Genomic DNA, 24,457 nt, shown 5'->3' on the forward strand with positions numbered 1-24,457 from the left:
ATGCCAGGCCTCCCTGTCCTTAAATCCTTGTTACTTACCTTTTATCTGTATAGTTGTTTGTATCTGTTAACCTCATACTCCTAATTTGTTCCTCTCCCCCTCTCTCCCCTTTGGTAACCGAAAGTTTGTTTTCTGTGTCTGTGAGTCTGTTTCTGTTTGGTATATGGATTCCTTTGTATATTTTTTTTAGATTCCACATATAATTGATATTACATAGTATTTGTCTTTGTCTGATTTACTTCAGTAAGTATAATATTCTGTAGGTACATCCATGTTGCTGCAGATATCAATATTTCATTATTTTTTAATGGTTGAATATTTTTTCATTGTGTATATATACACTGCGTCTTCTTAAACTAATCATCTGTTGATGAGAATTTGGGTTGATTCCAAGTCCTAACTGTTGTCAATAGCGCTGCTATGAACAGTGGGGTACATGTATCTTTTTGAATTACAGTGTTTGTTTTTTTCTGGATACATACCCAGGAGTGGAATTGCCAGATCATATAGTAGCTTTGTTTTTAGTATTTTTAGGAGCCTCCATACTGTTTTGCATAGTGGAGAACCACTTTACATTCCCTTTAGCAGTGTAAAGGAGGGTGTCTTTTTCTTTACGTTTGTAGACTTTTTGATGCTGGCCATTCTGACTGGAGTAAGGTGATACCTTATTGTAACTTTGATTTGCATTTCTCTAATAATTAGCGATTTTGAACATCTTTTCATGTGTCTGTTAAACATCTGTATGTCTTCTTTGAGGAAATGTCTATTTAGACCTTCCTCCTATTTTTTGAATGAGTTGTTTATTTTATTCATATTGAGTTCTGTGAGCTGTTTGTGTATTTTAGAAATTAATCTCTTGTCAGTAGCATTGTTTGGATATATTTTTTCCCATTCTGTAGGTTATCTATCTGTATTGTTGATGGTTTCCTTTGCTGTGCAAAAGCTTTTAAATTTGACTAGGTCCTGTTTTTTTTTTTTTTGCTTTTATTTATTTATTTTTTTGCCTTGGGAGAGTGATCTAAGAAAATACTGCTACAGTTTATGTCAAAGAAAGTTTCACCTGTGTTCCCTTCTAGGCGTTTTATGGTGTCATGTCTTACATTTAGATCTGTAAACGATTTTGAGTTTATTAAAATTTGTCTATAGTGTGAGAGAATGTTCTAATTTCATTGTTTTCTGTGTAACTGTTCAGCTTTCCCCAACATCATTGTTGAAGAGACTGTCATTTCTCCATTGTATGTTCTTGCTTTCTTTGTCATAGATTAACTGACTCTAGCAGCATAGGTTTATTTCTGGGCTCTCTGATCTGTGTTTATTGATCTATAGTCTTTTTTTGTGCCAGTATCACACTGTTTGACTACTATAGATTTGTGTTTAGTCTCAAGTCTGGGAGGGTGATACCCCATCTTAATCTTTTTTTCTCAAGATTGCTTGGGTGATTTGGGGTCTTTTATGGTTTCATATAAGGTTTAGGATTATTCTGTTTCTGTGAAAAATGTTGAGTATTTTGATAGGAATTGCATAAACCTGTAGTTTGCTTTGAGTAGTATGCCATTTTAACCAGAAACTTGTCCGTTTCTTACGGATGGTCCCATTTGTTGGCATATAACTGTTAATAATATTCTCTGACGATTTTGCGTATGTATGTGGTGGTGTTGTTACTTCTCATTCTTCATTTTGTATTGTGTTTATTTGGGTCCTCTCTTCTTGGTGAGCCTGGCTAAGAGTTTGTTGATTTTGTTTATCTTTTCAGAAACAAACAGCTCTTGGTTTTATTGATTTTTTTCTGTTGTGTTTTTTTAATCTCTATTTCCTGTCTGATCTTTATTATTTTCTTCCTTCTACTGACTTTGGGCTTTGTTTGCTCTTCTTTTTCTAGTCCTTTTAGATTGTAGGTTAGGTTGTTTGAGATTTTTCTTGTTTCTTGAGAAAGACCTGTATCACTATGAACTTCCCTCTTAGACCTGCATTTGTATTTCATTAAGTTATATTTTCATTTATTTCTGTCCATTTTTCTCTTTTGACTGTGCTGGGTCTTTATTGCTGTGCACAGGCTTTCTCTAGATGCAGTGAGCAGGGGCTACTCTTCGTTGTGACTCACGGGCTGCTCATTGTGGTAGCTTCTCTTGTTGCAGAACATGGACTCTAGGCACACAGGCTTCTGTAGTTGCAGCACATGGGCTCCGTAATTGCAGCGTGCAGGCACTCGAGGGCATGGGCTTTAGTTGCCCGAGGCATATGAAGTCCTCCCAGACCAGGGATCAAACCCTGCATTGCCAGGCCAATTCCTGTCCACTGTACCATGGGGGAAGTCCTGTCCATTTTTTAATGATTTTTTTTTCTCACTAATTGGAAATGCCACCAGTAATTACTGTATATGCAATCCTAATCTGTAGTTCAGTCTAGTTCTGGATCTTTTATTCTCTTTTTTCAGATCTGTTAAAGACACAACTGATTCTCAGTAAACTGCACACATTTAAAGTCTACACTTTATAGAGCTCTGCTCAATGTTATGTGGCAGCTTGGTTGGGAGGCAGGTTTGAGGGGAATGAATTCTTGTATATGTATGACTGTCTCCTTTGCTGTTCCCGAGAAACTATCACAGTATTGTTTGTTAGTCAGCTGTGTGTGTGTGTGCTAAGTTGTTTCAGTTGTGTCTGACTCTTTGCAACCCTATGGACCATAGCCCACTAGGCTGCTCTGCCAATGGGATTCGCCAGACAAGAATACTGGAGTGGATTGCCATTCTCTTATTCAGGGGATCTTCCTGACCCAGGGATGGAACCCGCGTCTCTTACGCCTCTTGCATTGGCAACTGGGTTTTTTACCACTAGCACCACTTGGGAAGCCCTTAATCAGCTATACCCAGATAAAAAATAAAAAGTTTTAAAAAAAAGTCTACACTTTGATGAATTTTGACATATTTTTCTATCTTTGAAACATATTCTTCCTCTGCTCCATGGGCAGTGAACACTGATCTTCTCTGTGTCACTAGAGATTAGTTTGCTTTTTATAGAATTTTATAAAAATAGAATTGTATAGTATATAACTTTTTTATTTTTGGCTGTGCCACATGGCTTGTGGGATCTTGGTTCCCCAACCAGGAATTAAACCCAGGCACTCAGCCATGAGAGTATGGAGTCTTAACCATTGGACTGCCAGGGAAATCCCAGTATATTCTTAGTTGTAGATGTATGTATCAAAAGTTTGTTATTTTTCATTGCTGAGTAGTAGTCTTTTGTATGAATATACCATGGTTTTTAAAGTCTACTCACCTGTTGTTTCCACTTGTTGGCTGTTACACATAAAGTTGCTGTAAATATTAGGGTACAAGTCTTTCCATGGACACATACTTTGATTTCTCTTAGTTAGGTAATACTTGGGAAGTAAAATGGTGGGTCAAATGATAGGTGTACATTTAGCTTTCTAAGAAACTGTTTTCCAAAGTATCTGTACCATTTTATGTTCCCACCAGCAAATGTATGAGATTTCTGTTTGTTCCACGTTCTTGCCAACACTTGATATAGTCAGTTTTTTAATATTAGAAATTCTAATCAGTACATAGTAATACTTTGTTGTGGTATTTCTTTTTATGGTGAGAACATTTAAGATCCTGTGCTTAATTTTAATGCTTTCTAAGTGTTTTTATAGTAAAAAGCAGAGATACTACTTTGCCAACAAAGGTGCATCTAGTCAAGGCTATGGTTTTTCCAGTGGTCATGTATAGATGTGAGAGTTGGACTGTGAAGAAGGCTTAGCACCAAAGAATTGATGCTTTTGAACTGTGGTGTTGGAGAAGTCCCTTGGACTGCAAGGAGATCCAACCAGTCCATCCTAAAGGAGACAAGTCCTGGGTGTTCATTGGAAGGACTGATGCTAAAGCTGAAGCTCCAATACTTTGGCCACCTCATGCGAAGAGTTGACTCATTGGAAAAGACCCTGATGCTGGGAGGGATTGGGGACAGGAGGAGAAGGGGACGACAGGATGAGAAGGCTGGATGGCATCACCGACTCGATGGACATGAGTTAGAGTAAACTCCGGGAGTTGATGATGGACAGGGAGGCCTGGTGTGCTGCAGTTCATGGGGTCGCAAACAGTCGGACACGACTGAGCAACTGAACTGAACTGAAGGGTTTTTAAAATTTTTTATTTTATATTGGAATATAGTTGATTAACAATGTTGTGTCAATTTCAGGCAAACAGCAGAGTGATTCAGTTATATATGTATCTATTCCTTTTCAGTTTCTTTTCCCATTTAAGGTTATTACAGAATATCGTTGTGGGTTTTAATCTGCATTTCTCTAGATGATGTTGAGCATCTTTTTCTGTGCTTATTTGCCATTCATTTATCTATTTTGATGAAATGTGTATTCAGAGTTTTCACCAATTTTTAAATTTTTTTTTATGGAGTGTGTAACAGTTCTGATGAGTGAGAAATATAAGCCCTATATCAAGATACATGATCTGCAAACTTTTTCTCTTAGTCTGTGGCTTATCTTTTCATTTTTATCAATGGATCCTTGTAAGGATCAAACATTTTTAATTTGACTGTCTATTATTAGTTTTTTTCTTTCATGGATTGTATTTTTGTTTTCAAATCTAATAAATCATTCCCTAACTCAAAGTCATGAAGGTTTTCTGTGCTATTTTTGGAGGCACTGTTGTTCCACTGTTATGTTTAGGTCTGTGATCCAGTTCGAGTTAACTTTTGTGGACAATATGAGGTAGTGGTCTAAATTCATTTTGTTGCATATAAGTCATAAAACACTGTCCTTTCTTGATTTAACCTGACACCTCTATCATAAACATGTAAGATTATTACTACCTTTCTCATATAATTTAAAGATGTAAACTTCCCTCTGACCACTGCATTAGCTATAACTCATGATTTTTTGATATTGGTTTTTTGCTTTCTTTCAGTTTGAGGTACTTCCTAATTTCTTTTGTACTGCCTTCTTTGAATTATTTAGAGGTTGCAGTTTAATTTCCAGATATTTGGGTACTTCCTATTCTGTTTTGTTTTCTAGTCTTATTCTGATGTATTTGGAGAACATACTTTGTATTACTTCAGGTGTTTTAATTTTATTGAGACTTGTTTTATGGCCTAGTATAGAATCTGTCCCGGGAGTTCCTTTTGTAGTTGAAAAGGATATGCATTCTGCTGTTTTGGGTGGACTGTTTTATGTACTCAGTTAGTTCAGTTGGTTTACTAATGTTGTTCAAGTCTTCTGTATCTTTCCTAATTTTCTATTTGTGGTATCAACGATAGGAATATTGAAATCTTTTCAAGTTGTTTAATTCTTTGCACTTTGTCAATTTTTTCTTCAGGTATTTGCCTTTGGCTACACATGCATCTATACTTATGATAAATGTACATATTTATAATCACTATATCTTATTGATGAATTAACTCTTTTATCATTGTGAAATGTGCCTTTTCGTCTCTAGTAATAATATCGCCTTAAAGTCTATTTTGTCTGATGTTAGTGTAGCCAATCTAGCTTTTTTATGGTTACTGTTTGGTATGTATTTTCTGTTCTTCTATTTCCAACCTGTTTATGTCTTTGAGTTATTAATAAAATGTATATCTTTTTTTTTTTTTTTTTAATGTATATCTTGTAGACAGCGTATATCTAGATTTTGTTTTTTTTCCTCGGTCTGACAATCTGCTTTTGGATTGGCCTGTTTAATACATTTATTAAGTCTTAGGATTTATACTGTTGGCTATATATCTGCCATTTGCTATTTGTTTTCTGTCTGTCTCATGTCTTTTTTTTCCCCTCCATTTTTTTCTTTATTGCCTTCTTCTGTGTTAAATATTTTTTAGTGTACCATTTAAGTTCCTCTGTAAATTGTGTGTGTGTCTATGTGTGTTTGTTCTAAGTATTTCAGTATCTTTCACATATCACAATCTATTTTACATTAATGCATACTTAATTCCAGTAAAATATAGAAATTTTGCTCCAGCATAGTTCCATATTTCTCTCCTCTTTATGAATACATACCCAGAGACACAAACTGGATATATGTTATAAACGCAACAGTACAATGTTTTAGTTGTTGCTTTAAACAGTCTTACAATTTTTTTAAGACATGAAGAAAAAGTATATTCATATAGTCACTTTATATTTACCGACATATATATCGTTGCCAACATTCTTCCTTCCTGTGACTCCAAGTTGCCATCTGGTATTGTTTTCTTATGCTGAGGGATAAAAGATTTATCTGTTAGTATTTCCTGTAGAGCAGAGTCTTCCAGGAACATGATCTCTTAGTTTTTATTTACCTGGGAATGATTTTATCTTTCATTTTCTTAAAACAGCTTCATTGAGATTTAACTGTATACCATAAAGTTCTCTCATTTAAAAGATAACATTAATGGCTTTTAGTATATTCATTATGCACCATCACTACAATCAGTTTTAGAACATTTCCATTCCAATCAAAAGAAATCCTTTACTCCTTATCTATTACCCACCCTCAGTTCAGTTCAGTTAAGTCGCTCAGTCGTGTCCGAGTCTTTGCCACCCCATGAATTGCAGCACACCAGGCCTCCCTGTCCATCACCAACTCCTTGAGTTCACCCAGACTCAGGTCCATCGAATCGGTGATGCTATCCAGTCATCTCATCCTCTGTCGTCCCCTTCTCCTCCTGCGGCCGATCCCTCCCAGCATCAGAGTCTTTTCCAATGAGTCAGCTCTTTGCATGAGGTGGCCAAAGTATTGGAGTTTCAGCTTTAGCATCAGTCCTTCCAATGAACACCCAGGACTGGTCTCTTTCAGAACGGACTGGTTGGATCTCCTTGCAGTCCAAGGGACTCTCAAGAGTCTTCTCCAATACCACAGTTCAAAAGCATCAATTCTTTGGCGCTCAGCTTTCTTCACAGTCCAACTCTCACATCCATGCATGGCCACTGGAAAAACCATAACCTTGACTAGATGGACCTTTGTTGGCAAAGTAATGTCTCTGCTTTTCAATATGCTATCTAGGTTGGTCATAACTTTCCTTCCAAGGACTGTCTTTTAATTTCATGGCTGCAATCACCATCTGCAGTGATATTGGAGCCCCAAAAAATAAAGTCTGATACTGTTTCCCCATCTATTTCCCATGAAGTGATGGGACGGGATGCCATGATCTTCGTTTTCTGAATGTTAGGCTTTAAGTCAACTTTTTCACTCTCCTCTTTCATTTTCCTCAAGAGGCTTTTTAGTTCCTCTTCGCTTTCTGCCATAAGGGTGGTGTCATTTGCATATCTGAGGTTATTGATATTTCTCCTGGCAATCTTGATTCCATCTTGTGCTTCCTCCAGCCCAGGGTTTCTCATGATGTACTCTGCATAGAAGTTAAATAAGCAGGGTGACAATATACAGCCTTGACATACTCCTTTTCCTATTTGGAACCAGTCTGTTGTTCCATGTCCAGTTGTAACGGTTGCTTCCTGACCTGCATGTAGGTTTCTCAAGAGGCAGGTCAGGTGGTCTGGTATTCCCATCTCTTTCAGAATTTTCCACAGTTTATTGTGATCCACACAATCAAAGGCTTTGGCATAGTCAATAAAGCAGAAATAGATGTTTTTCTGGAACTCTTTTGCTTTTTCCATGATCCAGCGAATGTTGGCAATTTGATCTCTGGTTCCTCTGCCTTTTCTAAAACCAGCTTGAACATCTGGAAGTTCACAGTTCACATATTGCTGAAGCCTGGTTTGGAGAATTTTGAGCATTACTTTACTAGCGTGTGAGATGAGTTCAATTGTGCGGTAGTTTGAGCATTCTTTGGCATTGCCTTTCTTTGGGATTGGAATGAAAACTGACCTTTTCCAGTCCTGTGGCCACTGCTGAGTTTTCCAAATTTGCTGGTATATTGAGTGCAGCACTTTCACAGCATCATCTTTCAGGATTTGAAATAGCTCAACTGGAATTCCATCACCTCCACAAGCTTTGTTCGTAGTGATGCTTTCTAAGGCCCACTTGACTTCACATTCCAGGATGTCTGGCTCTAGGTGAGTGATCACACCATCATGATTATCTTGCTCATGAAGATCTTTTTTGTACAGTTCTAGGCAACCACTAACCTACTTTCTGTGACTATAGATTTACCTCTTCTGGACATTTCATATATATATGGAATCATGCAGTGTATGGTCCTTTGTGACTTGCTTCTTCATTTTCACTTTTGAAAAGCAGTGTTGGAAATTCCCTGCCATTCCAGTGTTTAAAACTCCATGCTGTCATGCCAAGGGCCCAGGTTTGATCCCTGGTTGGGGAACTAAAATCCCAAAAGCTGTGAGGCATGGCTAAAAAGAAAAAGAAAAATGGTTTCCCAGGATACAGTTTTCTTGCTAGAGAGTTGTGTTGTTTTTTTTTTCTGCCCTTTGAACATGTCATTACACTACCTTCTGGTCTCCATAGTTTGAGATGGAAAGTAGGTTTTTAACTATATTGTTGTTCTTCTGTATATGATGCATCACTTTTCTCTTACCATTGTCAAGATATTCTCTTTGGCTTTGGGTTTGTCCATGTGTAGGTAGCAAGAAGAGATAAGAAAGCCTTCCTCATTGATCAATCCAAAGAAATAGAGGAAAACAACAGAATGGGAAAGACTAGAGATCTCTTCAAGAAAGTTAAAGATACCAAGGGAACATTTCATGCAAAGATGGGCTCGAGAAAGGACAGAAATGGTATGGACCTAACAGAAGCAGAAGATATTAAGAAGAAGTGGCAAGAATACACAGAAGAACTGTAGGCTTCAGCAGAATGTGAACCATGAACTTCCAGATGTTCAAGCTGGTTTTAGAAAAGGCAGAGGAACCAGAGATCAAATTGCCAACATTCGCTGGATCATGGAAAAAGCAAAAGAGTTCCAGAAAAACATCTATTTCTGCTTTATTGACTATGCCAAAGCCTTTGACTGTGTGGATCACAATAAACTGTGGAAAATTCTGAAAGAGATGGGAATACCAGACCACCTGACCTGCCTCTTGAGAAACCTATATGCAGGTCAGGAGCAACAGTTAGAACTGGACATGGAACAACAGACTGGTTCCAAATAGGAAAAGGAGTATGTCAAGGCTGTATATTGTCACCCTGCTTATTTAACTTCTATGCAGAGTACATCATGAGAAACGCTGGGCTGGAAGAACCACAAGCGGGAATCAAGATTGCCAGGAGAAATATCAATAACTTCAGATATGCAAATGACACCATCTTTATGGCAGAAAGCGAAGAGGAACTAAAAAGCCTCTTGAGGAAAATGAAAGAGGAGAGTGAAAAAGTTGACTTAAAGCTCAACATTCAGAAAACGAAGATCATGGCATCCGGTCCCATCACTTCATGGGAAATAGATGGGGAAACAGTGGAAACAGTGTCAGACTTTATTTTTTGGGGCTCCAATATCACTGCAGATGGTGACTGCAGCCATGAAATTAAATGATGCTTACTCCTTGGAAGAAAGGTTATGACCAACCTAGATAGCATATTGAAAAGCAGAGACATTACTTTGCCAACAAAGGTCCATCTAGTCAAGGCTGTGGTTTTTCCAATGGCCATGCATGGATGTGAGAGTTGGACTGTGAAGAAAGCTGAGTGCCAAAGAATTGATGCTTTTGAACTGTGATGTTGGAGAAGACTCTTGAGAGTCCCTTGGACTGCAAGGAGATCCAACCAGTCCATTCTGAAGGGGATCAGCCCTAGGATTTCTTTGGAAGGAATGATGCTGAAGCTGAAACTCCAATACTTTGGCCACCTCATGCAAAGAGTTGACTCATTGGAAATGACTCTGATGCTGGGAGGGATTGGGGGCAGGAGGAGAAGGGGATGACAGAGGATGAGATGGCTGGATGGCATCACTGACTCGATGGACGTGAGTCTGGGTGAACTCCTGGAGTTGGTGATGGACAGGGAGGCCTGGCATGCTGCAATTCATGGGATGGCAAAGAGTCGGACACAACTGAGCAACTGAACTGAACTGAACTAAAGTGTGGTACTACTGTGTTTATCACACTTGAGATTCATTGATGTTATGGATTTATAAGTTACCATTTTCATCAAATTTGGGAAATTTTAGAGTGCTGTTTTTTTTAATATTTGTTTTTACTCTCTTGTCCTCCTTCTGGTACTCTCATTTCTAGGTTGGGATCTTGACATTGTCTCACAGGATTTTGTGTCATTTATATTTAATATCTTTCTCTATCTTCTTTGCATTGAGCAGTTTCTATTACTCTATGTTGTAGGCTATTTATACTGCCATCTCAAATCTGCTGGTGAGTTCATCTTAATCAGTGTTTCATTTTCATTATTGTTTCCAACTCTACAGTTTCTTCTCCCCTCTCCCCTCCCTCTCCTCTCTCTTCCCCTTCTCTCTCCCTCCCTTTCTTCTTTCTCCTTTTTTGTGCTATTTATTTTACAGTTTCTATTTCTGTATTGAGACTATTCCTTGTTTGTTGATTTGTCATCGTATTTTCCGTTAGTTGTCTGAATGTATTTTTATTAATAGAAGGGCTTTCCTGGTGGCTCAGATAATAAAGAATCTGCCTGCAATGCAGGATACCCAGGTTTGATCCCTGGGTTGGGAAAATCCCTTGGAGAAGGGCATGGCAACCCGCTCTAGTATTCTTGCATGGAGAATATCCATGGACAGAGGAGCCTGGCAGGCTACAGTCCATAGGGTCACACAGAGTCGGACACGACTGAAGTGACTAAGCAGCAGCAGCATATTAATAGAAAAGAATTGCTGACGTCTTCATACTGCCATAATGAGAAGTCTTTTTTTAATTTCAGTTTTTATTATTGAGGTATAATTAATGTGCCATAAAATTAGCCCTTTTTAAGTGAATAATTCACTGGTTTTTCAGTTCAGTTCAGTTGCTCAGTCGTGTCTGACTCATTGCGACACCATGGACTGCAGCATACCAGGCCTTTCTGTCCACCACCAACTCTTGGAGTTTACTCAAACTCGTCCATTGAGTTGGTGATGCAATCCAACCATCTCATCCTCTGTCCTCCCCTTTTCTTCCTGCCTTCAATCTTTCCCAGCATCAGGGTCCTTTCAAATGAGTCAGTTATTCGCATCAGGTGGCCAAAGTATTGGAGTTTCAGCTTCAACATCAGTCCTTCCAATGAACACTCAGGACTGATTTCCTTTAGGATGGACTGGTTGGGTCTCCTTGCAATCCAAGGGACTCTGAAGAGTCTTCTCCAACACCACAGTTCAAAAGCATCAATTCTTTGGTGCTCAGCTTTCTTTATAGTTCAACTCTCACATCCATACATGACCACTGGAAAAACCATAGCTTTGACTAGACAGACCTTTGTTGGCAAAGTAACGTCTCTGCTTTTTAATATGCTGTCTGCTGCTGCTGCTGCTGCTAAGTCGCTTCAATAGTGTCCGCCTCTGTGCAACCCCATAGACGGCAGCCCACCAGGCTCCCCCGTCCCTGGGATTCTCCAGGCAAGAACACTGGAGTGGGTTGCCTCCAATGCATGAAAGTGAAAGTGAAGTCACCCAGTCACGCCCGACTCCTAGCGACCCCATGGACTGCAGGCCACCAGGCTCCCCTGTCCATGGGATTCCCCAGGCGTGGGGTGCCACTAAGTTGGTCATAACTTTCCTTCCAAGGAGTAAGTGTCTTTTAATTTCATAGCTGCAGTCACCATCTGCAGTGATTTTGGAGCCCAAAAAAACAAAGTCTGACACTGTTTCCACTGTTTCCCCATCTATTTCCCATGAAGTGATGGGACCGGATGCCATGATCTTCGTTTTCTGAATGTTGAGCTTTAAGTCAACTTTTTCACTCTCCTCTTTCATTTTCCTCAAGAGGCTCTTTAGTTCTTCTTCACTTTCTGCCATAAAGGTGGTGTCATCTGCATATCTGAGGTTATTGATATTTCTCCTGGCAATCTTGATTCCCGCTTGTGCTTCTTCCAGCCCAGCGTTTCTCATGATGTACTCTGCATAGAAGTTAAATAAGTAGGGTGACAAAATACATCCTTAATGTACTCCTTTTCCTATTTGGAACCAGTCTGTTGTTCCATGTCCAGTTCTAACTGTTGCTTCCTGACCTGCATACAGATTTCTCAAGAGGCAGGTCAGGTGGTCTGGTATTCATTTATAGGAAATCTGTCTCAAGGATACAGTTTAAGTGTAGAAGAATCTTTGTAAAAGATGTTCAGTCAGTTATTTGTAAGAGTGAAACAATAGAACTACTACTAAAAAAGTGAAAGACCAGTGAATTAATGTACCGTCCACTTAGTGAAATACTGTTATGTAACCATTAACACAGTTGAAGAGTTTGACTTAAAAATATTTTTTTAAAATAGTTGTATTGTTGAATAAAGCTATGTAAATAGGAAGCAAAGATTCATGAAATGATCTGTGATAAAATCTCTAATCTTATTTCAAAACACAGTGTTATGTTCTCAGTGCTTTACATGAATAAAGTCATGGAGTTCTATCAGCAACAGTGAGTTAGGCAGTTTGTTCTGATCCACTTTGACACAAGGAAACTGAAACACAAGGTTAAGTTACTTGCTCAAAATCTCATATGCTGGTAAGTGGCAGAGCCAAGATTTGAACCGAGGTTTTGGCTCCAGCGTCTGTAGTCAATGTGAACTATTTCAAGTTTCTCATGGTTTTTCATCACTGAACTGCAGCAAGTCCAGCAGGATACTAATCACCTAGAATGGTGATAGTTGTTCAAGGGACTAAAAGGGAAAAGGGAGGGAGGAGTCTGGGTTTATTCGTAAATTGTAGGTGAATGAAACTCAACATGTTTCTCTTTCTGTAGCAGTCTGATGTGGTAATGTATGTTGTGAAACTCTGAGAAGGGGTTATAATATGAAGAATGGACTCAATTTTTTTGATCGTAGAACCTTTTTCACCCCCTCAAGACTTCTCAAGGGACCAGTGTTCCTAAGGAGTATACTCTGGGTGATACTGGCCCACAGAAGAGTCCATGCTCTGACCCACAAGGAAATTAGTATCTGGTCCCTGTCTGTCTTCAGCCTCCACTGATCATCTTCATCTTCGAGGACCTTTTTTCACCTTTTTGCCTCATGAGTGTGGTCCTCCAATAGTTGTAATTTCTTCCTTCAGCTAGTGAGGGCAAATATAGTTTTAAGAATGTTCTGTTGTTCCTGTGTAGACTGCCTCCTAATAATGATGATACAGATTATTCTGATGATTAGAGTACCTTATTTTAAGGACTGTAGTGGATTTTGTCAATTTTTAGTTGTTTTTATTTTTATCTTTTCACTCTTTTTGGGGGGCATTTTTAAAAAGAGATATGAGAGTTCTGTCTCCTAAAAGAGACAGCTGGAGCCTTTTTGAACTAGGTGTTGGCATTTGGAACCCTCAAGTACTTACAGGCATCCCCTGTCCCTTTCATGTTGCTCTGTGTATACTCCATATGATCCAGAGGTCTTTTGTCTCTTTCCCAAGGCACACCATGTACTTGCAGAACAAAGAAAACTTCCAGGATGAGTGCACTAAGCTTCTGGTTGGCAATATTGTTATAACCCGATATAACAATCGTACCTATCGTATTGATGATGTGGATTGGAATAAGACTCCAAAAGATAGCTTCATCATGTCTGATGGGACGGAGATTACATTCTTGGACTACTACAGGTAGAGGAAGGAACTGGGCTTGGGCTTGCAGGTTGGTGCGTGGTCTATCGTTCTCCAGTAAGAGTGACATGTAGCAGGACACGTCAAAAGTAATTGGATTGGTAATGCACCCAAGATTGACGAGTTTGTTTGTGGGATTTGACCTGAATTTGCTACCCTTACAGTTTTATTTCCTTTAGTACTTTTTGCAAGTTATTTCATAAATTAATCTCAGAGCTTTAAAATTATGTTTCCTTTTCTGTTTTGGTTCGAAGTCTGGTTGGAGAGATTAAATTCAAGTCATTAATCATTTGACTGTCATTTTGCCTTTCTAGTTACCTAAGCCCTTTGGCCTGATGAAGATTTTTATTTTTATTTTTTTGTTTGTTGGCCTGATTGAGTTTTTAAAGAATTTCTTTCCTGGGCTGTTATCCTGTTTCCTCTCTATTTAATTGCATTAACTTGAGTCTGCTTTTTCTAGTTATGAATGTACTCTGGTGAATTTATGATGGATCTTTGACAAGGGTATAATACAAATAGTATACCTCAGTCCTGGTTAACGCTCAGACTGTGTTGCAGTAAGAATGGTGATGCTGCTACTGACAGTTTCTTCCTGCCTCTGTTCTGCTCTAGCAAAAACTATGGGATCGCAGTAAAGGAAGAGGACCAGCCACTGCTGATCCACAGGCCCAGTGAGAGACAGAATAACCAAGGGATGGTGAGTGGTGGTGGTGGTGGTGCATGTCAGGCTGATGCTTCCAGCCAGATTCTCTACCCATCAGCCGCTCTTCACCTTCTTCATGGCTCTGGGAGCCATGAGGCTATGATTACAGTGTGGTTAGGGAAAGCTGTGCATTCTTTGTCTGTCTCCTATACCCAGAGGTACTCTTGAAGACCCCTTAGTGAGAAACTAAACATCCAAAGAATGAGTTAGGTTAGGAATACGGAGAATTGACTGCTAAAGAAGATTGAAACACTGGGTCCATTTAGAGAAGCTGGAGACATTTTAACAGGGTTAGGGACCAGGGAAAAATACCTTGACACCTAACTCCTCTGTCTTCAGAGTGGAGACTGAAGATCAAAATAGGTTAAGATGAGACAGAGGCACCAGCTTGATAGGATATATTGTGTGATATCCACCTACTTACTTGGAGGCCCAAGTGAAAAAACAGTTCTAGTTTTTCTAGTTTTCCCTCTGCTTTTGACAGTTTTAATATTTTTCTCTTTACCTAGTGCAACCAATTGTGACCAATTGTGACCCAAGTGAGAAAAGGATAAAACACTGGTCGTGTTTCCTGCCCTCTTCTCTGGGGTCTTATGTTCCTAAGAGTGCCTGTTATACCCCTGTGGGACCAGTTTGGGCCTGCTAAAGTCTTATACCAGTCAGAGGAACAGGATCCTCTCTGACTGCCTTGCTTTCCCTCTGTTCTCTCCTCCAAGTTGCTAAAAAGTGAAATCCTGCTGCTCCCTGAGCTTTCCTTCATGACTGGAATCCCTGAGAAGATGAAGAAGGACTTCAGAGCCATGAAGGTGAGAAGGGCCTGCTTTGAACCCAAGACCATTTTGATAGAGATATGGCTTGCATTGGGCCAGATTTGCATCATCACCTGGGCAGGTTCATTTTTCCTCTCCATAAGCGTGATATGTGTCTCTTCCCACACACTGGGAAAGAGCTGACCAGAGCTTTCTTTGGAATGTTGTTACAATAGTAGAACCACTAGATTATAAGGTAAAAGGATACAAATAGTTCTAGCATCACCCTCCCCAATCTGATGGGGGACTGTAGGCTGGTCATGTGACCATAAATGATGTTCTTTGAGAGCACTGAATTTTTCTAACATTTCTGTAAGCCTTCAGTTTATTTGAAGGGATGGAGGAAATAATGTAGCAAAAAGTCAGCAAGTTGGAGAGAGAAATTAGAGGATAGAAGTTCATGCTGTGGTGCTTGGGCGTCCTGGAGGTCTCATGTAGGGCACAGTAGCTGGGAGGCAGAGGTGTGTGCAGTAGCGAGGGTCCAGACCCTGAGGGCTCCACCTCCATACTGTCCGCTTGGGTCTTTCCACCTGCATGCTGCTCTTCTGTCTCTGTCTCAGTCCTTGTCTGTCCCAGTTTTGGACCCCTGGGCTTGTCTGAGATGCCATGAATTGTTTTTAGTAACATCGTAAAGAGCTAAAGTGAATTCCTATAAGAGAGTTCTTTCATGTTTACCTTCTGATACTTCTGCTTTCAGTATGTAGGTCAAAGCTCTTCCTTACAACTCCCAGTTACCTAATGACTTTATGATCACAGAGCTATCTATATAGCCCCATAGACTCACTGCCCTAATGACTGCCACGCAGGGAGCAACAGCCGCACAGTTCATTAGTTCCAGAAGCTAAAGAAAGAATTCACTTGCATGATTCTGAATCTTCATCCCATTAGATGTTCATTCAACAATAAATATTTAGAAAACACCTATTATGGGTTACACCCTGGACCAAACAAGTGTTTTATAGTGACATTAACTGACTAGTATCATATGACATGAAGTATAAGACCAGATGTGTTTTACGTTTGCCTGCGTGCCTGGCATAGGGCATTTTTCTGCCCCGATGTTTAATAGGTATAGTCAAGTCTCCTTACATGGCTTTGAGAAAGAGAATAAGATTTAGATGTCATGAGAAAGAAACAGTGACAATTTTAAATACTTTGTATCTATGTGTGTGTGTAACTGAATCACTTTGCTCTACAGCAGAAATGAACACAACATTGTAAATCAACTATACTTCAATTAAAAAAAATTCTTTTATGGCTAAAATTTTAACCTTATACTTCATTCACTTTCATGAGCTATTATAATAAAGTCCTTGGAGACACTTTAAAATTTCTACAGATTTTAGTGGGAAAAAGATTTTTCTATGGAAATGTTCTCTGCATTGGGGTTTCTTTAATCTCATACTAGAGAAGTAATAGCTTAGTATCTCCATTTTGATTCTATTCAGGATTTGACCCAGCAGATCAACCTGAGCCCCAAACAGCACCATAGTGCTTTGGAATGCTTGCTACAGAGAATTTCGAAAAATGAGACAGCTAACAATGAACTGACACGTTGGGGACTCTATCTGCAGAAAGATGTACATAAGGTAAACTGGAAGATATGATGGTAGGAAATATCATTACAAAGAATTAAGAGCTTTCTGAGACTAGGTGATAACTTCCTATCTTGTCTTTATTTTACAGTTTTTGCTTTATTATTATACTTTTTATTTGGTCCTAGTCATAATTGAATTTCCTTGACTTAATTTGCTATTAGCTCTTACAGATTTTCTTCTGTATTTCCCAGGATCTGAGTTGTTACTTTCCAGTCAAGCAAAAGGAATATTGACCCTCAAAATTTACCTCATTTTTAGTTTTCCAGCCCAAATTACTCTTAACGTTCTATGTCTTTTTCTACCCCCTCTGCAAGTTTTTCTTTCCCAATGATTAACTTGTGTTTCTTTGAATGTATTACTGTTGTTGTTTTCATAGGCATAAAGTCTCAGACTTGTACATTTTAATTTTCACGTGGCCCTTTCTGCCTGCAGTTTGCCTGAGTCCACTCCATTGTATTTTATGCAGCGTGAGACAGTGCAGAGGCAGCATGAGTTGGTGAAGTCCTTGGCTTTGAACCTCAGTTCTGCCTCTTGCCTTGTTGGTTACTTGAAACAAATTGCTTAGCATCTCATAGTTTCTTTATCTGTTAAATAAAGATGATATTGAGTTAACAGAATTACATGGTAAAATCGTTAGCATAATATTTGACACCTAGCACGTGTTCAGTAAATACTAGCTTTTATTGCTTTTTTACTTTTCTCTCTAGGTTATACCTAAAATACTAATAATTGATTCTGTCTTTTGTTCTCTTTCCCTCTGAACGGACTCCTTGTTAAAATTTTTTTTTAATATTTATCTTATTTTTTGGCTGTGGTGGACCTTTGTTGCTGCGCGCAGGCTTTCTCTAGTTGCGGCAAGCGGGGCTACTCTTTGTTGTGGTGCACAGGCTTCTCCTTGCAGTGGCTTCTCTTGTTGCAGAGCATGGGCTCTAGAGCATGCAGGCTTCAGCACTTGCAGCACATGGGCTCAGTAGTTGTGGTGCCCAGGTTTAGATACCCCCAGGCATGTGGGATTTTCCCAGACCAGGAATCAAACCAGTGTCCCTTGCATTGCCAGGCAGATTCTTAACCATTGGACCATCAAGGAAGTCCCAAAATTGTTTTTCTTTTTTTTTTTAAACAAAAGTAGTGGAAAGTCTATAAGGAAAATGTGGATATCGTAGAAAATGTAAAGAAGGGAATAAAAACATCAGTAGTTTCATTGCCCAAAGATAATATCTTAGTGATTTATTTTAGGCACATAAAAAAAGATAGTATTATTTTCAGTATATTTTGTTTCCATAAACTTTTTTTCCTGTGAGAGTGAATCTTTTCTTATAAAATTGTGCTTATACTATATATGGTTTTGCATCTTGTTTTTCATGTATTATTGTATCTTGAACATGTGTTCATGTTATTAAATATTATTTGAAGATGTAGAAAACTTAAGCCAAAGAAGAAAAATGTTCATCTGTAGTCATGCTATATCAGAATACCTATAACCACTGTTAACATTTTGGTATATAACCTTTAGTTTTTTTGGTCTGGGTATATGTGCATGCACATACTCACATGCGGTATATATTTAAATGGTTTCCTCTTTTTTTTTATTTTATTTTTAAACTTTACATAATTGTATTAGTTTTGCCAAATATCAAAATGAATCTGCCACAGGTATACATGTGTTCCCCATCCTGAACCCTCCTCCCTCCTCCCTCCCTATACCATCCCTCTGGGTCGTCCCAGTGCACTAGCCCCAAGCATCCAGTATCGTGCATTGAACCTGGACTGGCAGCTTGTTTCATACATGCTATTTTACATGTTTCAATGCCATTCTCCCAAATCTTCCCACCCTCTCCCTCTCCCACAGAGTCCATAAGACTGTTTATACATCACTGTCTCTTTTGCTGTCTCGTACATAGGGTTATTGTTACCATCTTTCTAAATTCCATATATATGCGTTAGTATACTGTATTGGTGTTTTTCCTTCTGGCTTACTTCACTCTGTATAATAGGCTCCAGTTTCATCCACCTCATTAGAACTGATTCACATGTATTCTTTTTAATGGCTGAGTAATACTCCATTGTGTATATGTACCATAGCTTTCTTATCCATTCATCTGCTGATGGACATTTAGGTTGCTTCCATGTCCTGGCTATTATAAACAGTGCTGCAATGAAAACTGGAAATAGAACTGCCTTATGATCCAGCAATCCCACTGCTGGGCATACACACTGAGGCTTCCTCTTTTTTTATTCAGTTTATTTGTAATGTTTTTTCATGTCATTTAATATTTTTCTGAATATTTTAATGGATAACAGATAATTCATTTTACTAATAATTTCTTACTCTTTTACATTCAAATTGAATTTAGCATTTTCCTATGAAAATCTGTGAACATCCTTATAATTATATCTTTGTACATGATGTTTATTTTCATAGATTTATGGAAGTGAAATTGCTAGGTCAGTGGACATATATATTTATGTTTCCAGTACTTTTTGGTATTTTGCCCTCCAGAAAGTTTCAGCAGTTTTTTGCTTTCATAAGCAAAGATGAGTCTGATTCCTTTGTTGTTCAGTCACTAAGTTGTATCCAACTCTTTCATGACTGTAGCCCTCCAGTCTCCTCTGTCCATGGTATTTCCCAGCCAAGAATACTGGAGTGGATTGCCATTTCTTTTTCTGGGGATCTTCTTGACTCATTCTTCAATTCAGTTTTTATAATGTATACATTGCTGTTTATTTTTTGCAAAAACAGGATTATGTTAAGTGCACTTAGAAAGTGAGTGTAATGGTCACAAAATATCCATCATATAGATATATCAATTTAGTTATTTTCTTACTTTTGGATATTTAGATCTGATTTATTTATTATTCTTCATTTTAATTTGGTCTTTCATTATATGAATTTTTTTCCTGTTTTTCTTTTGTATAAAGTATAATAGTTTATGTTTAGTCTTATTACAGCATTTTCTCTTTAATTTTCTACTTAAATTTTTCTAAATATTATTTTCCTGTTCACCTTGAATTTATAGGCATTTTACCTTCATTCTCTGGTTCTAAAGACACAATGTTTTCTGATCCCTTTCTTGGGGACCATGTTGGGAGCTTCAGTAATTAAAGGGCTGCTGCTGCTGCTACTGCTAAGTCACTTCAGTTGTGTCCGACTCTGTGCTACCCCATAGACGGCAGCCCACCAGCCTCCCCCATCCCTGGGATTCTCCAGGCAAGAACACTGGAGTGGGTTGCCATTTCCTTCTCCAACGCATGAAAGAGAAAAGTGAAAGTGAAGTCGTTCAGTTGTGTCCGACTCTTCACGACCCCATGGACTGCAGCCTATCATGGGATTTTCCAGGCAAGAGTACTGGAGTGGGGTGCCATCGCCTTCTCCGAATTAAAGGGCAGTGCCTATCAAAACTGTGTGTGTTCAGAATTTTATTGACATGGATTCTTAACTGCTAACAGTTGCATTTTTCTACCATTTTCAGAAGTTAAGACCAGAACAGGTGTATATAGTAGAGTAGACCAAGCCTTTGAACATTTTTCTAACTAATGTTTGCAGATGGTTCGTGTCATAGGTGCTTTATTTTCTGTTTAGATTGAAGGACGTGTTCTGCCAATGGAAAGAATTAACTTAAGAAATACATCATTTATCACATCTCCGGAACTAAACTGGATTAAGGAAGTAACCAGAGACCTTTCCATCTTGACTGTAAGTGATTTGTGAGGTGGTAAAGAGAGGGCCAGTATTCCTAGAAGTGTGAGGAAGCAGAAATTATTTAGTTGTCCTCTTTTTGAGAGGAAGTACCAACTGAATTCCCATGGAATTACTTACTTAACTAAGGTTCTTCAAACAAGAGCAAATTGATGAGTTGTCAGAGGTAAGCCCTTTGCTTGACCATAGATTCAGGACAAAGAAATAAATTGCTGTGGTAATTCGTACAGTGCCAGCCTATTGCCAACTGCTCTTTGTTCTTCCTTCTTCCTTTCTCTTTCCTTCCTCTTTTCCCCTACAGTTTCCGTGAAAGAAGTAAAATTAAAAGTTTCCTACCAAGTCAACTAAAGAAAAAATGGTATTATAATTATTCTAAAATCTTTTTTGCTAACCTGGTTGCTATGGCCATGCATAAAGTATACACATTTTGTTTCTAAAATGTTTTTTGGAAATATATTTAAAGAAAAGGTACATTTATGTATATCAGATCAGTCGCTCAGTCGTGTCTGACTCTTTGCGACCCCATGAATTGCAGCACGCCAGGCCTCCCTGTCCATCACCAACTCCTGGAGTTCACTGAGATTCAGTTTTGATTAATTTTCACAAATTGAGTAATCAATACTGGGTTAAGAAGCAGAACTTTACCAGTGCCCCAGACTCTTCCCTCCATGATCCTAATTACTACTACCTGTTACCCTTACATAGTCCCAAAATGGCCACTGTTCTGACCTCTGACAGCATTGAATTTTTTAAAGCCGTGTTTGTATGTAACATATACATGGAACCATACCGTATATATTCTTTGATGTCTGCCTTCCTTTCTTCAACCTTGCTTGATGAGTTTCTCCATATCATTAAGTATAGTTATAGAGCTTCCATTCTCATTGCTGCATAGTATTCCATTGTGAGCCTGCCACAATGTACTTACAACACACATCTACATTAGTAATTGGCATTAGATAAGACAGGACTGAAGCAGAGTGAAAAGCAGTTTGTTCTTTGGAGTAACATCTCCTGAAATGATGTTGGCGTGTTGGAGATGTCATGGGAAGTACTAAAAAATAGCTTGTGGTTGTTCCTAGGTCCCCATGCATTTCTGGGCACTGTTTTACCCAAAGAGAGCAATGGATCAAGCCCGAGAGCTGGTGAACATGTTGGAGAAGATAGCCGGCCCCATTGGCATGCGTATGAGCCCACCGGCCTGGGTGGAACTGAAGGATGATCGCATAGAGACCTATGTCAGAACCATTCAATCCATGCTGGGGGTTGAGGTATAAATTAACTTGAATTTTCTGGATGCCCATTTTGAAATACTTGAATACTTGATTTTATATTACCCTGGTTGTTGGTCTGCTGTTGATGGTGTCCAGGAACCTGTGTCTTACTCATATGCACGTGAAACAATTAACAGAGTAGTCTACATGCCCTTTGGCTGGGTTTGCTTCTCTCCTGTGTTGGCATTCTCACTCACTCTAGTGTTCTGTTCCTCATGTAATTGGCCGAGAGAATAGCTGACTTAACTTCAGTTTGTTATCATTATAGAACATGTGCTCAGAAAGCAGTTTCCTGGGCCAGGTGCTATCTTGGACGATTCAGTACTGAGCTGTCACAGTCTGGTCTGGCTTAAGATTCAAATTGCTCCAGTGATGAACTTGGCAGGGGGCCTATCAGCTTGTTCCTGATAGCCGAATGGTATCACTAGAGCTGAGCAGGTCATAGTATTCACAGCTTAGTAGTTCAGGCCTACAGTTCTTATCTGTACATAAAACAGAGGAAGAAGATTAAGGAGAGAGCAAAAGCAGGCAAAAAATTTTGGAGATAACTGGCCCTTGAATTGAAGAGTCAGTTCATGTGAGATCAATACTAGAATTAGGTTATGTTCGCGTCATGACTTTCTCTTGATCCACCACTCTGGGTGTATCATCTGTAGCAGCACACTCATGTTCTCCCTTTGTTTGTATTTTCTTGCTGACTTTCCATGTCTTCTTATTCTGTAGTGGCCTTCCCTGGGCCTGATAAATTCTGCCTTGCTTTCAAAAGAAAAGTCCAGCTTAGTACCTCCGCTCGCTCCCCCCATCTCATGTTCCTTGGCATGGTCCTTTTATGAGAGTGCACTGCCAACAATCTTCATGGATATTGACATGGATATGAGTTACATTCCTAATGTAACTTAGTCTTACTTGGTCATATTGGTCTTATTATCTGTCATCTTTCTGGCATTCTGTTTCATTATTCTCTTTATTTCAGGGTCATAAACTCAGATGTCTGCCAGAGTGAAGTGAGCCAGGAGGGAACTCTAGTGAATAAAGAGAGTAAACCCCATGACTGCAGATAACAGCCCAGCATTGTCAAATTGATTTTTAATTTGTTTTTCAATAGAAGCCAAAAATCTAGATTTGCACTTGTATATCTACCTAGCAGTTTAAATGTTAATGTAAAACAAACTTGTGACTCATTATAGAGACTAAAAAACCACATCCATTTCTTAGATCCAGCCCATAGGCTCACAGTGTACAGCCTTTGTTCTCTGTGACTTTGGAAGTTCTTTGATATGATTGCTGGAATGTGTGTCCTCTGAAAGATCTTAATTTAAAACTAATCTGGTTTGGAATAGTATACTATTGATTTCTGATTGTAGCATAAAAGGTTGGCAAATTTTTTACTTCTGTGCTGCTTTCCTTTATTCACATTTTGAAAGAGCCTCTTTTTTTTTTTCCCCTCTTACTTTAATTTTTTTCAATTTTTAAAATCACACTGCACAGCATGTGGTACCTTAGTTCCCCAACCAGGGATCAAACCCAAGCTCCCTCCAGTGGAAGCATGGAGTCAACCACTGGACCGCCAGGGAAGTCAGATCCTTTGTTTTTAATATCAGATCTCTTAAGTAGTGAGAGGTAGAAGATACTGATATAAGATAAGCTGCTGGCAATATTTTTCTCTATCATAATCAGAGAGTTAGGAAGATCTTATGGATTTGGCAGTGACTTCATTTCCTCTGCATTTGGCTCTGAATCCTTTCTTCTGATATTATGTTCCCTATTTCCTAGTTAAAGTTCTGTGGCATGAATGTCATAAGGCACTTAGTTTACTAAAGAGAGTGGCAAAAAAAAAAAAAATGTCGGGAATTAAAAGCATCAACTAATAAGAAACCCTTTCATATTTTTAAGTCTGGTCTTTTGCAAGCATCTTAAGTCTCCTAATGAATAAGTCAGGTAATCAGGACCAGCTCTAGATAATTTAACATAGCATGTTACATAGCTAAGCAAAGAAGCCTGGAACCCAAAAAATGTGAACCCAAAGGTCCATTCATGTTCAAGGACCTTTGTCTGTGTTGGAATGTCCACCATCTTTGTTTCAGCCCCCATTATACACTAAAGGTCCTCTGGCTTTCCAGACTCTTGAACTGCCCCTGACTAGAACCCTATCAGGGTCCCCTCAGAGTTCCAAAGCCTGACTTATATATACTTTATCTCCTCAAGGGGAAGATACAGATGGTTGTTTGCATCATCATGGGTACACGTGATGATCTCTACGGGGCCATTAAAAAGCTGTGCTGTGTGCAGACTCCTGTACCCTCACAGGTGAGTGGGAGCTAGGCAGGAGGTGCAGATGGAAACTCGAGCATCCCTTGAGGCTTGGAAAAGCGGGATAAATCTGTTCAAAAAGACTGAAGTCACCATTAGAAGCCAGTGTGTGTAGACCCAGCTGGTGAAACTTCTCCTATTAGAGTAACCTGGGAATAGCAGATGCTCTTTGTAAATACTGCTTTCATGTCCCCACATGAGCACTTGTGCTTGTTCACAGCCAAGTCACCAGGTTGTTTCACATGACTGGGTTCTGAGAGTATAGGCGTCCCTTTGAAAGGGGAAAGCTGGCTTTTCCTATGGAGATTAATTTTTTTTTTACTCTGCATGAGATATTTTTGAAAGTTTTTATTGGCTGGTTTTTTGGTTTTCATTTTCATTTTGTGTGCACATGTGTGTACACGCATGCCTGACTAGAGACCCAATTAGAGTTAGAACTGT

The 24,457-nt window shown here is 38.9% G+C and overlaps 1 protein-coding gene across 4 annotated transcripts in view; it reads left to right on the forward strand.

Moving 5' to 3' along the window:
• Positions 1 to 24,457, forward strand: part of PIWIL2 (piwi like RNA-mediated gene silencing 2) — an 81,735-nt gene that overhangs the window by 27,151 nt on the left and 30,127 nt on the right. For 2 of the 4 annotated variants that reach the window (XM_086416183.1, XM_086416184.1), the window contains exons 11-17: positions 13,437 to 13,625; positions 14,238 to 14,322; positions 15,045 to 15,134; positions 16,586 to 16,726; positions 20,316 to 20,429; positions 21,515 to 21,703; positions 23,912 to 24,013. In XM_086416183.1, coding sequence (XP_086272309.1) covers positions 13,437 to 13,625; positions 14,238 to 14,322; positions 15,045 to 15,134; positions 16,586 to 16,726; positions 20,316 to 20,429; positions 21,515 to 21,703; positions 23,912 to 24,013 — 910 coding nt within the window. Of the gene's footprint in view, positions 1 to 13,436; positions 13,626 to 14,237; positions 14,323 to 15,044; positions 15,135 to 16,585; positions 16,727 to 19,752; positions 20,135 to 20,315; positions 20,430 to 21,514; positions 21,704 to 23,911; positions 24,014 to 24,457 lie in introns of those variants that run through there. The other 2 variants (XM_086416186.1, XM_086416187.1) reach the window with 1 other exon arrangement.

This window comes from Bos grunniens, chromosome 8 (genome assembly GCF_055505025.1).
Source record: "Bos grunniens cultivar Pamir isolate PY7600 chromosome 8, Bosgru_T2T1.0, whole genome shotgun sequence".
NCBI classification, from domain to species: Eukaryota; Metazoa; Chordata; class Mammalia; order Artiodactyla; family Bovidae; genus Bos; species Bos grunniens.